The 15,389-nt window shown below is 36.5% G+C and overlaps 2 protein-coding genes and 1 long non-coding RNA gene across 4 annotated transcripts; 2 read left to right on the top strand and 1 right to left on the bottom strand.

Moving 5' to 3' along the window:
• The first annotated feature begins 3,273 nt into the window (after nucleotides 1-3,273).
• Nucleotides 3,274-3,919, top strand: LOC116113809. Its single transcript, XR_004125472.1, has 2 exons — nucleotides 3,274-3,451; nucleotides 3,540-3,919. It is a non-coding gene; the product is annotated as an uncharacterized LOC116113809 (long non-coding RNA).
• Nucleotides 3,920-10,014: 6,095 nt separating this feature from the next.
• On the top strand, nucleotides 10,015-12,424 carry LOC116113865 (spindle assembly checkpoint component MAD1-like). 2 transcript variants are annotated; one of them, XM_031400030.1, is made up of 5 exons: nucleotides 10,015-10,517; nucleotides 10,626-10,729; nucleotides 10,809-10,980; nucleotides 11,075-11,197; nucleotides 11,278-12,424. In XM_031400030.1, exons 1-5 carry the CDS (start codon nucleotides 10,332-10,334, stop codon nucleotides 12,187-12,189), a joined length of 1,497 nt encoding a protein of 498 aa, XP_031255890.1. In that variant the 5' UTR covers nucleotides 10,015-10,331; the 3' UTR covers nucleotides 12,190-12,424. The 2 variants fall into 2 exon arrangements, with proteins under 2 accessions (XP_031255890.1, XP_031255891.1); XM_031400031.1 differs by having other exon boundaries at nucleotides 10,396-10,521; nucleotides 11,278-12,423.
• Nucleotides 12,425-12,823: 399 nt separating this feature from the next.
• On the bottom strand, nucleotides 12,824-14,556 carry LOC116113866 (30S ribosomal protein 3, chloroplastic-like). The gene is made up of 2 exons (XM_031400032.1): nucleotides 14,220-14,556; nucleotides 12,824-13,260 (listed from the first exon to the last, which is right to left on the bottom strand). Exons 1-2 carry the CDS (start codon nucleotides 14,481-14,483, stop codon nucleotides 12,982-12,984), a joined length of 543 nt encoding a protein of 180 aa, XP_031255892.1. The 5' UTR covers nucleotides 14,484-14,556; the 3' UTR covers nucleotides 12,824-12,981.
• Between the last annotated feature and the right edge of the window lie 833 nt (nucleotides 14,557-15,389).

Raw genomic sequence — 15,389 nt, 5'->3', positions numbered from 1 at the left:
TTTCATCTCGGGTTGGGTTTTAAAACATTGTTGGGAATGTTATATTAATGGGAAGATAAATTACCTTAAGGATTACTGAGAATGTTTTAGGAAATGTGTTTGGTTGGTTGGAATAAATTGGTGGGTATGTTATATTGATATATTTGATTGAGAGGTATAAATTAGTGGGTATGTTACATAGATTACTAAATTGCTCTTATTTTTAAATATTAATATAATATTATTTTTATTGTTATTGTTATTTCTTTAATCTTTTAACCCTTACATTTGAGATTTTACTAAAACACCCTAACCATATAAAAGTTTAATTTGTAACAAAATCACCCCCACCCACCTCAATCCACTATCGGCTGTCGGTAGGAATGTTTAACGAATCAAGCCCCTTGCCGACCGACTTGACTCAACTGTATTTGAGTTGGCTCGGCTCGATTCGTGAGAGGAAACGAGCCGAGTTTGAGCTTGCCTCGGCTCTCGAGCCTAACGAGTCGAGCCGAATCAGGCTCGAACTCGTAAGGGCGTTTTAGGGGTTTTTTTAAGTATGGTGGATTAAACTGAAATTTTCAAAGCAAAAATGTTTACAAAAATGACAAAGATCCCCCCAATTTTAAAAGCCCTAAAAACACGACTCCAACATTGGTTGCCGTAAAACCTAATTCAGTAAAGAATTTCAGCCAAGTTCTTAGCTGGCTTTGGTGTCTTTTCTCATCATCGTCAAAGTTGGTGGAGAAAGCAGGGGAAATAAGGAGAAAGAAGGAAAGAAAGGAAGAGAAAATAAGAGAAACAAGAGCCATTAGAGAGAGAGAAAAGAAGAGAAAGCAAAGGAGTAATAAGTAACAAAAAGAGAAGAGGAACATGGGTTAAAAAGAAAAGAAAAGGGTTAGGGGAAAGTTAAAAGAAAATAAGTCAAATTTTCTTTTCAATTTGGAAGATGGGTTTTGTTACCAAAAGAAAGATCAACAAGCAGAAGAAAATACAAAACACTAGAGCAAAAGGGCAGTGAGAATACCTTTCGAGTTGGTGGAGAGAGCAGCGGAAACAAGGAGAAAGAAGGAAAGAAAGGAAAAGAAAGTAAGAGAAACATGAGTCATTAGAGAGAGAGAAAATAAGAGAAAGCAAAGGAGTAATAAACTAGAGAGAGAGAAAGCAAAGGAGTAATAAATTAGAGAGAGAAGAATCTGCTTTGAATTTTTTAGAAAAAAATTGCATGTTTTTTTTACTGATTCGTGAACCGGCTCGAACTCGGCTTGTTAAGCCGACTCGCGAGCCAGGTTCGAAATCCTCTTCTCCCTTTACGAGTCGAGCCGAGCCAGGAAATCAGTGGCTCAGCTCGAACTCGAATTCTCCTCCCTTTTCACGAGCCGAGCTCGTTAAGTCAAAAACTCGGCTCGGCTCGAAAACAACCATAGTCATCTGTAGTCACCATAACGGCACACGACTATCACAGATTTGGCTATTAACGGCTATGGATCTAGTCGAAAATGGCTAGATCGATGCATGGTCTGCCAAATCCAGCTAGTCGTGCGTCGTTTCAGCGACCGTCGATAACAGTTGGCGGGCGCGGGCGATGATGGTCTTGGTGGCTTGCAATTTGTTTTAAATATAAGGGCATTATTGTCTAAAAACTTAGTTAATTAGGAGTAAAATTGTGATGGTAGATTCATGTAAATTAATTTCAAAATAAGGGTATTATTGTCTAAAAATTTTAATAGTTAAGGGTAAAATTGTAACAAAATTAAGATTACCAAGTAATCTTAAAATACTCCAGAAAATGAAGTTAATCAGATTACCACCTATATAACCAACAGTAATTATATTGGTTTTGGAAGATTACCGGAATCTTATATTACTTAGATAACCAAATGTGTTAATCAAGTAATAGAATATGAAATTATATCAGTAATGTGGGATTACCCCCACCAAACACACCCGATATTCAAAACTTAAACCAGGTGGTCCTTGCATAAGAATTACGGGGATCTTTAACTTTAATTTTCTCTGGCTTAATTAAAATTCTCGTTTCTCTTCTTCAAACTCGCACCTCCTCTTCTAGACATAAACCCAATCATCTCCTCAAATTCCTCTATCTCCTCTTCGATTCCGCCTTCTCCCTCTCCATTTCCCAATCTTCGATCTCATATCGGCATCTCTCATTCGTAGCGTCGATTGTTGCAACCGCTGCCTCTCCTCCGCCTGCCACGTGTTCTGTGGATAGCAAAGATCTCCACCACCCTCGCATTCACCTTCGAGTCCTCCTTCCTTCGCGACTTCATTTGCTCAACTGCTCCTCCACCGTCACCAGCCGCGTCGAAAGCTCGATCTAGCAATCTTCAGTTCTTCACAGTCCACATATCACTCTCCAGTCACCCACCTGAAGGAACTCCAATATGAGCAGACCCACCTGGATGCTAGCTGAAGTTTATCTTTTCAATTCTCGAATTTGTTTCGTTAATTTTTCTTTGATTAATTGTTGGGATGATGTTGATGGCAAGCAAATAGTAACTCAAGTTACAACATTGGACTAAAATCAAGTACACACTACTGCTTTTAGTGAACTTTCATATATAGTTTAATGCCGACACTTATGAGATTATTCACAAAGAAGATTCTGACAACAAAAGGTTAATTCTCATGTTTAAATTAAGAGGAAACTCAAGAATTTTCAAGCAGCTGTATTTCACCTCAACATATTGTTTGTAGAAATGTGTGAAAAGGAAGAAAATTGGGACTTAAATCAAGCATTGAAGATTTAGGATTAAAGATTAATTAAAAAACCGGTTAACCGGTAACCGAACTGAATATTCGGTTGGTTTACATTCGGTTTTTAACCGAAACGGTCCGGTTTCGGTTTTGATAATCCGGTTTGGTTAACGGATTATCCCACCCCTAGGGAGTTTTTTTTTATTCTTTATGTGGCTGCTAACCTATGAAATAATTTTTTATAAAATGTTTAGGATATGTATGACAATCCAATTTCTGATGTATAGAATATATAATCAAGAGATGCTTTGTACCCAAAGTTATTAAAACTTCCATTTAAAATTTGTATCTGAGCAATTAGTTCTTGTCCATAAGCATTTACGACAAAGTTCAATGCAATCTGTATGTTTGGAAGAAAAAGTTGGCCCTTCATTTGCCTTGAGCATAATCCCTTACACTTTGTTCTCTATTATCATTGTTAGTGCTTGAATTAACTTAAATTTTTTTGGATAAAGTATGCCAGCTGTTCTGATCTTTTTTTGGTTTTAGTAGTATTTGGTTAGTTATTTCATGGCACACTGTGAAATATGATTAAGTTAGTCTTTGTTGATTATTTTGCAGCTTGAAGCAATGGGCTTCGATCGTGCCCTAGTGTTGGAGGTGTTCTTTGCATGTAACAAGGATGAGGAGTTGGCGGCCAACTATCTTTTAGATCATATGCATGAGTTCGAGGATTGACAGAAGTGGCCTTCTCGTATTTCCTCCTTGCTTTACTTTAGTTTCCATTTATGCATCTGACTTTTCTCTTTCATGTTTGGTGAATATACTTTTGTGGTTAACAGTGTCTTATACCAATTATATATACTGTGGAATCTTTGGAGCAAACTTGTCAAGATGTTGATGTCCGTAATTTGTCCGTGGACGCCATAGCATTGTCTCAGTTCCTTCTCTGTTAACTGTTAAATATATATTTATACATAATTCTGTGTTGGAATTACCCCTCCGTTATTTAGTTTATAGTTTGTAACTAGTGTTTTCTCGGTTTTTATGAACTTTATTGTATAAACACATCCCTTTCTTTTTATTCTTCTGCTAAAGAAACAACATCAAGTGGGGGGTGTGTGAGGGATAGGCCAATGCAAATTCTGATTCATAGGTGCTGTTGAATGTAATTTAGAGACTGAAATTTTGATATTGGTGATGAAGCAAATTTCTGTGTCAAGTAATTATGAATGTATGATTAAAATGATTTTAGCTTTGATGATTGCATCCATGCAAATAAACAAACAGCAGGTAAAGCAGGCCGAGCCCCTTCCTCAGCAAGTCATAATGATTCAGTCATTGGTGATACCCATAATCTAAATTCTAAACCTTGACCTGAAATGGGACAAGTAATTCTCTGATACAATGAAAGAAAGGTATAATGTATAAGTCTGAAAAGTTGTGGATTTGCACAGGCGCAGCAGCCTAAGCGTCAACATCTGAGCATAGGTCAATTATCTTTGATTAATCTTCAAAATATTAACTTAGGATTGATGGGTAGGGGCTACATATTTTAGTGGATTTGATTTCTTTACGTTCAAAGGCAATCTATGAGACTATCAAATTAGGGTGCTTTTGGTTTAGAGAATATTGTATTATTGGGAATCATTGTTTTAAAACCCGTTTTGGCCTAATTGGTTTAATCGGGACTTGAAAGCTTCATCGACATTGAGTCGGATTTACATTATTCTTATTCACTCAAAACCCTAGAATTTGGGATGATGATTGACGAACAATCGAAGGTTGGAATGTTGGGGCTTTTGAAGAGCAAGTGTCGGTGACTGCAATGGTGGCGACAAATTTGATTTTCGAAGAGTAAATCGGTCGAAAATCGAAAAAACACTGGCAATGGCAACAACCGACTTTTTCGGCAATTGGAGAGGCTAACGGAGGTGGGGTGAGGTGGGTTTTGGTCGGGAGGAAGAAGGGAGTATTTTCGGGGTGATGGGGAGGATTGTCGATGTCGACGTCGGTGAGATTTAATCAAAATCGAACCGATATCGGTTAGATCTTGGATAGATTTTCAGGGGAATGGGCTCTAGGGACAATTGTGGTTCCATTTGGGGTGTCGTCGCCGCTAATTGGTCGTCGACTAATTTGTATTTGGAGTGTGTTTGCTAAATTTCAAACCTATAAGGACTTCACAAAATTTTTAGGAGTGTGTTTGCTAAATTTTAATTTTTTTTGTCAAACCGGTCAACTTGGGACTCAACAACTTTGTCCGGTTTCATCTCGGGTTGGGTTTTAAAACATTGCTGGGAATGTTATATTAATGAGAAGATAAATTACATTGAAGATTATTGAGAATGTTTAAGGAAATGTGTTTAGTTGGTTGGAATTAGGGGTGGGATAAATAATCCGAAAACCGAACCAAACCGAAAATTAGGTTTTTTTTCAAACCAGTTCGGTTTTCGGTTTATAAAATGCAAAAAAAGGAAAATCGGTTCGGTTTGAAAAATATTTTAAACCTGTTTTTAAACCGATTTTACCCTAAATATAAAAGTAAAAAAAATTTTAACACTCCTCTCTATTTTCTCTTCACAGTTCGTCTTTCTCCACCTCCAAATCTAAAGACTAAAATCTCCATTCTCCACACTTCGTCACTTCCAAAGTTCCAGTTCGGCAGTCTACACCCACCAAATTGATCTTCTTCTTCTTCAAACTCGCACCCTCCTCTTCTAGACATAAACCCAATCATCTCCTCAAATTCCTCTACTCTCCTCTTCGATTCCGCCTTCTCCCTCTCCATTTCCTCAATCTTCGATCTCATATTCGGCATCTCCTCATTCGTAGCGTCGATCTGTTGCAACAGCTGCCTCTCCTCCGCCTGCCACGTGTTCCTGTGGATAGCAAAGATCTCCACCACCCTCGCATTCACCTTCGAGTCCTCCTTCCTTCGCGACTTCATTTGCCTCAACTGCTCCTCCACCGTCACCAGCCGCGTCGAAAGCTCCGATCTAGCAATCTTCAGTTCTTCACAGTCCACATATCACTCTCCAGTCACGCCACCCTGAAGAGACTCCACTATGAGCAGACCCACCCTGGATGCTAGCTGAAGTTTATCTTTTCAATTCTCTGAATTTGTTTCGTTAATTTTTCTTTGATTAATTGTTGGGATGATTGTTGATGGCAAGCAAATAGTAACTCAAGTTACAACATTGGACTAAAATCAAGTACACACTACTGCTTTTAGTGAACATTTCATATTATATGTTTAATGCCGACACTTATGAGATTATTCACAAAGAAGATTTACTGACAACAAAAGGTTAATTCTCATGTTTAAATTAAGAGGAAACTCAAGAATTTTCAAGCAGCTGTATTTCACCTCAACATATTGTTTGTAGAAAAATGTGTGAAAAGGAAGAAATTTGGGACTTAAATCAAGCATTGAAGAATTTTAAGGATTAAAGATTAATTTAAAAACCGGTTAACCGGTAACCGAACTGAATATTCGGTTCGGTTTACATTCGGTTTTTAACCGAAACCGGTCCGGTTTTCGGTTTTGATAATCCGGTTTGGTTAACCGGATTATCCCACCCCTAGTTGGAATAAATTGGTGGGTATGTTATTTTAATATATTTGGTTGGGAAGTATAAATTAGTGGGTATTTTATATAAATTACTAAATTGCTCTTATTTTTAAATATTAATATAATATTATTTTTATTGTTATTTCTTTAATCTTTTAACCCCTACATTTGAGATTTTACTAAAACACCATAACCATATAAAAGTTTAATTTATAACAAAATCACCCTTACCCACCTCAAGCCACTATCGGCTGTCGGTAGGAATGTTTAAAGAATCAAGCCCCTTGCGAGCCGACTTGACTCGACTGTATTTGAGCTGGCTCGGCTCGATTTGTGAGAGGAAAAGAGTTGAGTTCGAGCCTGCCCCGGCTCTCGAGCCTAACGAGTCCAGCCGAATCAGGTTTGAACTCGTAAGGGCATTTTAGGGGTTTTTTTAAGTATGGCAGATTAAACTGAAATTTTCAAAGCAAAAATGTTTACAAAATTGACAAAGATCTCCCCGATTTTAAAAGCCCTAAAAACACAGACTCCAACACTGGTTGTCGTAAAACCTAAATCAATAAAGAATTTCAGCCAAGTTATTAGGTGCCTTTGGTGTCTTTTCTCGTCATCGTCAAAGTTGGTGGAGAAAGCAGGGGAAATAAGAAGAAAGAAGGAAAGAAAGGAAGAGAAAATAAGAGAAACAGGAGCCATTAGAGAGAGAGAAAAGAAGAGAAAGCAAATGAGTAATAAGTAACTAAAAGAGAAGAGGAACATGGGTTAAAAAGAAAAGAAAGGGGCTAGGGGAAAGTTAAAAGAAAATAAGTCGAATTTTCTTTTCAATTTGGAACATGGGTTTTGTTACCAAAAGAAAGATCAACAAGCAGAAGAAAATATAAAACACTAGAGCAAAAGGGCAGTGAGAATATCTTTCGAGTTGATGGAGAGAGCAGCAGAAACAAGGAGAAAGAAGGAAAGAAAGGAAGAGAAAATAAGAGAAATAGGAGCCATTAGAGAGAGAGAAAAGAAGAGAAAGCAAAGGAGTAATAAACTAGAGAGAGAGAAAGCAAAGGCGTAGTAAATTAGAGAGAAAGAAGAATCTGCTCTGAATTTTTTAGAAAAAATTCAGAATTTTTTTATTGATTCTTGAACCGGCTCGAACTCGGCTCGTTAAGCCGGCTCGCGAGCTAGGTTCGAAATCCTCTTCTCCCTTTACGAGTTGAGCCGAGCCAGGAAATTAGCAGCTTGACTCGAACTCGAATTCTCCTCCCCTTTCACAAGCCGAGCTTGTTAAGCCAAAAACTCGGCTCGGCTCAAAAACAACCATAGTCATCGGTAGTCACCATAACGACACACGACTACCACAGATTTGACTATTAACGACTATGGATCTAGTCGAAAATGGCTAGATCGATGCATGGTCTGCCAAATTCGGTTAATCGTGCGTCGTTTCGGCGACCGCCGGTAGTGGTTGGCGGATGATGATGGTCTTGGGTGGCATGCAATTTGTTTTAAATATAAGGGTATTATTGTCTAAAAACTTAGTTAATTAGGAGTAAAATTATGACGGCAGGTTCATGTAAATTAATTTCAAAATAAGGGTATTATTGTTTAAAAATTTTAATAGTTAAGGGTAAAATTGTAACAAAATTAAGATTACCAAGTAATCTTAAAATACTCAAGAAAATTAAGGTAATCAGATCACCATCTATATAACCAACAGTAATTATATTGGTTTTGAAAGATTATCGGAATCTTATATTATTTAGATAATCAAACGTGATAATCAAGTAATATAAGATGATATTACATCAATAATATGGGATTACCCCCAACCAAACACACCTGATATTCATAACTTAAACTAGGTGGTCCTTGCATAAGAATTACGGGGATCTTTAACTTTAATTTTCTCTGGCTTAATTAAAATCCTAAAGAGATTGCCAAGACTAGTTGGAGCAGATATCCGTAGAAAAAGGGTGAACTTTAAAGAGACGGGACTCCAACTGCCATTCATCAACCTTTCCATATCAGATTTAACCAATTTTTCATCCCATCTCTTATACATAATTGATATCTTGTATCCGTTTTATTGGTGTTTCAATGATATGTTTTGGTCCTCTTATTCCCATTACTATAGTATTGAAAAATAGAAGAGAACTCCTTGTCAAAATGAGCTAGCTATAATATAAATAAAAGAAAGTTGAAATCTACTTCTGCCCATTATCATTATTTTCGGAGTTTGGTATGACTACAATGAAGCAAAGATCAAGACATAGTTATATAAGTTAGCATTTCTTTAATTCAATAGTGTGAATCACATTTAAATTAAAAGAAAATCTTCTAGAAGTTTAAACTAATGACTTGTTGATTATCATAACTAAAAGACACTGAAATTTGGTTATCAAAGCTTTACGTAACTTGGAAATTGTCATTGCCCACACACACAAATATTCTACGTTCAAATTTTTTACAATTTTCAAAATGCAAGTTTTGACTACTTACCGAACTCAATAGTCTCCTTCTGTTGACATATGGAAATATGAGATTATCTTGCTTTACCTAGAGCCGTAATATTGTGTTGCCTTTCTTTGGGAGATTACAGTTTTATGTCATTACGCAGTTACTTACTTTTGTATCAATAGACTGTGTATTCATATAACAATTCCATACAAATAATTCAATTCAATTTGATACATTTCTTCCCTCTCAAACATATCTTTTGAACATACACGGCTCTTCGGCTCTCTTCAATTGTAATTGTCTCGTTTGCCCTCCCAATTCTAACAGGGCCACTGAAATCTCCATTGCAGACAAGTCATAGGTACTGTGGCAACATCCCAAGCACCTGCCTCTACCCATTAGCCCAAATTGGTCAGCCCTAGGATTTCTTGTGGGATTATCTTTGTAATTTTCTTTGAAAGAAACTAGAAAGATAAATATATGACAATGACAACAAAGAAAAAACTGCCGCCATTTCTATTTTTTGCTGCTCGCAGCAGTTGAAATCTTGGTTTCTTTTAATATTTTCTGTGGGAATTAGTCCTCTTGATTCCATGAATTAACTTTTTTATTTTTAGTTTATTGTAATTGGAACATTAATGTCTTATCTCAAGTCATTTTCAAGATTGTGAAAGCATTTCATGAATTTACTTGCAATTCTTTGTTTATATTGATTTTATGAGTGTAATTACCAACTAGAAGCAAAATTTGATATGATTTTTTCATATATATATATATATATATATATATATATATATGACGAGGTGTTCGGGGTTAACTTGTAAGTATCTCAACTAATCCTCAAGACCTATTAAATATAATGTTCAAGATAAGTCACAAATATCCAATCCTTAGAGCTTATATGACAAATAATTTTAAGATGGTTTGAATCCAGAAAATCAATAAAGGAAACAAACTTTTTTAGCCATCAAGCAATCGTGTTTTTATTTTTTCATATTGGAATCATCAAAACCTCCATCCAATCAAATGGGAGGTTGGTGTGTCTTTGTTTCTATTTAATTAATTTATATACCCCAATTAAAAGACTAGAATAGAATAGTAATTAGTAAATAATCAAACCAAAAAGTGCAAATAAAAAAACAAAAACAAATTATTTGATAATGAAATGGTGGAGTTCCGTGTTGTACTTTGTCTCAATTTGACCTTTGACTCCCTCTTTACCCAAGCTAAACCAACAAACAAAAACTTCTTCTGGGTTTCTTCTTCTTAATAAGCCACCAAAACTTGACCAAAACACTTTTGCCTCATTCAAGTTCAGGACACAGAATTATAAAATATAAACCACTCTCACACGTTAAAATATGTAACCTCGTTGATACTTTCCAATCACTGAGTGACATGTAACTGGTCACGTGCTAAACTGGCAGACCAAACATCCTAGGCACGGTTCAGGATCCAGCTCGCTTCAGTTGTATAAAAGCATTTGTTCCTTTTACGGTTCTGCAACTGCAAGACTCGTTGCGAATTGGGTTTGGTTTCAGGTGTTTGTTTGTTCATTTTGTTTTGTGTTTTGGGGTTTTAAGTAACAAGCTGAAGCAAAACACAGAGCGAAGAAGATATGGGAAGGACGCTGGATGCGTTGCTTAGAAGGAGTTTCAAAACCTCTAAATTTAAAACCATCGTTAAACTTGCTGTTTCAAGAGATGCTATAATGAAGAACCAGCGCCAAGCTCGTTATTCGCATGCAAAGTCTGATGTTATCGAGCTACTTAACCTCGGCCACCATGAACGAGCTCTTCTTCGTGTTAGTAATTAATTAACTTTGCTCTCAACCCTTTTCAGCTCTACGCAATATCTGTATTTCTTTGTGTGTTTAAATTTTAATGGATTTTTTTTTTTTTTTTTCTGGCAGGCTGAGTATGTGATTAAAGAGGAGAACATGCTGGATGTGCTTGTTATGATAGAAAATTACTGCCACCTGATGATCGAAAGAGTCACGCTCTTTCAAAAGAGCAAGTTAGTTATCCCGTATATAAACTTAATTTTTTGGATATTGAGATATATATTTACTGATGTGCGTTAATATTTTACATAGGGAATGTCCTGAAGAGCTGAGGGAGGCAGTATCGAGCTTGATTTTTGCATCTTCGAGGTGTGGGGAGTTTCCTGAGTTGATGAAAATTCGTGAGATGTTAACGTTGAGGTTTGGGAAAGAATTTGCTGCTCGTGCTGTCGAATTGCGGAACAACTGTGAAGTAAATCCTAAGGTAATTCAGGAGTTGATGTTTGGAACTGATTTAGTGAAAATAATTGTTGCTTTACGTTAACTTACAGTAAGGGTTGTTCTTCGGATTTTTACAGATTGTGCAGAAGTTGTCGGCACGACGGCCTAGCTTAGAAAGCAGACTGAAAGTGCTCAAGGAAATTTCTGCTCAGATTGGTGTCACTCTGCACTTGGAAGAAGATGTTCCTGCCACTGTCAAGGTTTGGAAACTTGCATAATTGCACATTTCAAACAGTTTGTTCATGTTTCATTGCTAAATGACTGTTTTCTATGATTATAGGAACAAAAGCAACAGGAGCCTAATGAATCAGCTACCTTCGATGATGCTAAGCTTGGCGTTGATACACAAAATTTGTCTGAGGATTTGGAACTCGACGAAAAGTTATCTGGATCTGTGAAAACCACAAAGAAATACAGAGATGTAGCTACAGCTGCTCGAGATGCTTTTGAATCAGCTGCTTTTGCGGCTGTGGCTGCAAGGGCTGCCATTGAACTCTCAAGATCTGAATCACAAGACTATGATTCAGATGATGATGGTGGTGGTTCCAGTCATCCACAAGGTAATGGTTCTGAATCACCTAATCTTCAAAGTGACAAATATGCAGTCACAGAGGTAGATGAAGGTTCAAGTGATAGACTGGACTTCGACAAAGTCCAACCCATGGACAACCCCGTCTCAGAATCAGAAGGCGAAGACATGGCCGAAAACAGTGATAAGATTCATCTCAGAGAATTGGAAGAAAATGAAAGGAATGCAGGGAGAGGATACATTATGAGGAAACAGTATCCAGATTCAGAGTCCGAAAATGACGAGGAAAATGAAGTAGCTTCAGACGAAGATGATAATGACGAAGTAAACAACGAGGACAATTTACTATCGCAAAAACATGATGATTTGGATTCTAACAGGAAACCTAGCTTGCCCATGATTGCATACGAACATATCAGAGACAACAATGAAGATGATGATCAATGTCTCTCAGTTGAGGAAATAGATGACAACCTTTCTCACCAATCTCCAAAACTGGATTCACTGAAAACTCAGGATGATCCTACGATTAAAGCTATGCAGAGAAGAAATAGGATGACAAACGAACAAAGCTTGAATATTAGAAAGCAATTACATGAACAACATTCAAGCACAGACTGGACACAATTTTCAGTGAGGACTATACGAGCTCAGAAGATCTGAAAAACATTTTAGCTTAATTACTACTAAATATTCAATTTTGCTTAGCCAGAGTTCATTAGTTAGCTCTATTACTTCATTATTTAGTTTATTTTTGTATGCAGCTGTACACCTAGACTCATGGTTGGAAATAAAGACATATTTTAAGGCTGTCAATCGTCATGCTTTGCTCAGTGTGAGGAAAATGACAGTAATCTGCTAATACATGTATTGTTCAAGATCAAAATAATCTGACAACCAAGATTCATGAGGCTTCTTGATAAGAAAGAATAGTTCTGATAAACTCATTGCACTAGAGGGCCTTCCAAAACCTTCACTAACAAGTTGGTATTTTGCTATTGACATCAGAATTTCATCGATGACTATTAACAGAATGCTTATCCCCCAAAACTTCCAGCCTCCAAGATCAGCCAATTCTCAGTAATCCTTTGCAAAGGTGATAATGGGTTTTCATTTGTATTAGTTTCCTTTTGATCCTGGCTACACTTTGCTTTGATAAAATTGTCAACATAACATTCGAGAACTTGTAAATAAATTTTTTATACGGCTCAAAAAGGATCCTTTTCTGAAGTTCGTAGAATTGAAGTTACGTCATCAAGGCAACAGCTATGTAAACACATCTGATTCCCACCATGGATTGAGTGAACAGGTCCCGATTCTGATTAAATTTAACAAAAGAGAAACACAAGATATACCCAAAAATCCTAACATCTCATGAAAACCAAACCTGCCCTTCAGGATTTATCAGACTATAACACAAGCTAACCAAAATTCAAAATTTTAAAGTAAACCTTACTACAAATTGCTACTGCCATTTTGCCACAAGTTGATGATATCGGTAGCCTGATTGAGGAGGTTGATCCTCTCCATCTGAGAAATCCATGGCTTGCTCTCTAGCATGACCTTGAGCTCTTCCCAGGCATCTTTCCTAGGCCAAAAGTAATAGGGACTCAAAGGGATTGTTCCACGACCTGGTATCATTTGGTCGAGTGCAACTCCAATGTCATTTTGCATCCAAATGAACTTCAATACAATCCTTGGTTTCTCAATTGGCTTCACAACTACTCCAAGCTTCTATAAAACAAGAAACCGCATAAATGAGCACCCAAAGTAAAATGCTTTTCCGGTAATGTTCCATTCTGGAGTACTAATAAAAGTCTACATTTACAGACGCTAAAGAAGAAATCCAAATATTACTTCAAAGTGAACCAAACAGGAAAAAAAAAAAAATCATTAACAAACTCTGCATTTACAAGCGTTTTCAAAACCACTAAGAACAACATTAAAAACACTTTCAAATGGTTGAGAGTGTTTTTTAGTTTTTATAAAGAGTACAGATCCACTCAGCTTGTCCCATAACTTTGGAATTGCCTACCTAACGTTGCTAATCGCAGAATCAACCATTTATTCTCATTGAGGACAGAGAGACAAACCTAGACAGTAGACATTGTACTGGCCTCATAAAATACCTCCTATTTAAGTTTAAGATTTCCACAGCAACACAGAATCAAACCCACGCCAAACTGTTTCTACATTCAAGCCTTGAGGTACTCTCCCTTGGGCCTTGACCATTGAGTGATTGCCCCAACCGGTAATAGCGCTTTAGCCTTTAGTTTAACTTTGTTGTGTCTGGTTGAAGTGCTTTTTGAGATCAAATGAGCATTTGAAGTGCTTTTTGAGATCAAATGAGCATTTGAAGTGCTTTTCAAAGAATCACTTGATAACTGCCTTTATAAAAAGCCGCTATTTAGATAATAAAAGCAATCAAAATATTTTTTTTTTCAAAGCAACACCAATTTTCAGTAAATAGCTTAACTGCTACTTAGCTCACAAAACCAAATTAAGTAAAAAACATTTCTTTCTCCAGTGAAAAAAAAAAAACTATAGGAACATAACTGTCTAAACTACCATTTCAGGTTTCCTTTTCTTTTTCTTTTCCTGTACTTTCTAAGGAAACAAACAAAGCATGTAATAACAAAAATTAAAAGAAAAAAAATCCACTAGTAAAATCAGACCCACTAATACAATCGAACCTCTTTTTCTGAAGGGAAATTGGAGTCAGAATCATCTGCAGGAGTTTGTCGCTTGAGTACTGGATCGACAGCCGGCAATGAAGAAGAGACTTCGATTTTGAACTGTCTTGTGAAAGGGCTTTGCCCACGTGGTTTGAGATAGATTGAGGTTTTGATAAAGGGTTTAAGGAGAAGGTTTGTAGAAAGCAAGTTTGTTGTTGTTGTTGCTGCTGTGGGGGGTTTCAAAACGGCATTTATGTTGGGTTGAAACGACATCGATAACATCTTGCGAAGATTGAAAAAAGTGTCTTATGTACAACTATAAGACGCCATTTTGATTTTATTTCTATTTTTCAGCTCTAAAAACTCGAACTCTGTAATGAAGCCTTTGGGCTCGGGGGAAAAAGGAAACGGGTCGACCCTAATTCAGAGACCGGGTCACTATAATGGGTTTTATTTTAAGATAAAAAGAATAAAAATAAAATTTAATTTGTAAGCCCAAAATCAATTAAAAAATAAATTTTATTTATTTCTAAAATTATCTAGAAGCAGTTTTTGAAACCGGTTCTTAAAATTCAAAATTCTTGAAGCTGTAGAATGATTTAGTAAATAAACTGGAAAAATAAAAAATATAATTAAATAAAATAAATAGACTGGGGTTTAAACCCACTACCTCCCTGTGGTTTTCGAAATTGACAAGTTGGTGCCTTAGTTATGGGTAGGGGTGTAAACGAGCCAAGCTTTTGGCTTATCGAGCTCAGCTCGTTTACAACAGTGTCGAGCTCAAGTTCGAGCTCGCGAGCCCTTATGTTTTACCAGAAAGCACATACCCAATTTTATTAAAACTCAGTTGAGAGAAAAAAATTGAAGGCCAACTTAACTCAAGACAAAACAAAGACAAATAACTGCTATAATCCAATTAAAAATTCTCAAATTCCACCCCAGTTTAAAAATCCCACACAAATTTCATCAAACAAAACTCATAAAATAAAAGAACCAATCTTCCATCTTCCTTGCAGAAACCAAAGTTCAAATATCACCTGCACGTTGAGAAAAGTCAACACATCAATTATGACAAAAAGAAAACTTTAAATTCGTATTTATTATCATCGAAAAAACCTAAACGAAGAAAAATTAGTCTAAAAAGTCCAAACACAAATTGAACAAGCCGAAAATAGTAAGTAGTCAAAG

The sequence above is a fragment of the Pistacia vera genome, unplaced genomic scaffold (assembly GCF_008641045.1).
Source record: "Pistacia vera cultivar Batoury unplaced genomic scaffold, PisVer_v2 Contig691, whole genome shotgun sequence".
In the NCBI taxonomy this organism is placed as follows: Eukaryota; Viridiplantae; Streptophyta; class Magnoliopsida; order Sapindales; family Anacardiaceae; genus Pistacia; species Pistacia vera.
The sequence above is the reverse complement of the archived record's forward strand: the minus strand, read 5'-3'. Positions and strand labels throughout refer to the sequence as shown.

Bases quoted from the DNA above. Each gene is read 5' to 3' on its own strand.
- LOC116113866 (XM_031400032.1), bottom strand. From the start codon at position 14,483: ATGTTATCGATGTCGTTTCAACCCAACATAAATGCCGTTTTGAAACCC. The intron at 13,261-14,219 runs GTTCGATTGTAT...CTTGTTTTATAG, and splicing joins ATTTCCCTTCAGAAAAAGAG to AAGCTTGGAGTAGTTGTGAA.
- LOC116113865 (XM_031400030.1), top strand. From the start codon at position 10,332: ATGGGAAGGACGCTGGATGCGTTGCTTAGAAGGAGTTTCAAAACCTCT. The intron at 10,730-10,808 runs GTTAGTTATCCC...TATTTTACATAG, and splicing joins ACGCTCTTTCAAAAGAGCAA to GGAATGTCCTGAAGAGCTGA. The intron at 11,198-11,277 runs GTTTGGAAACTT...CTATGATTATAG, and splicing joins ATGTTCCTGCCACTGTCAAG to GAACAAAAGCAACAGGAGCC.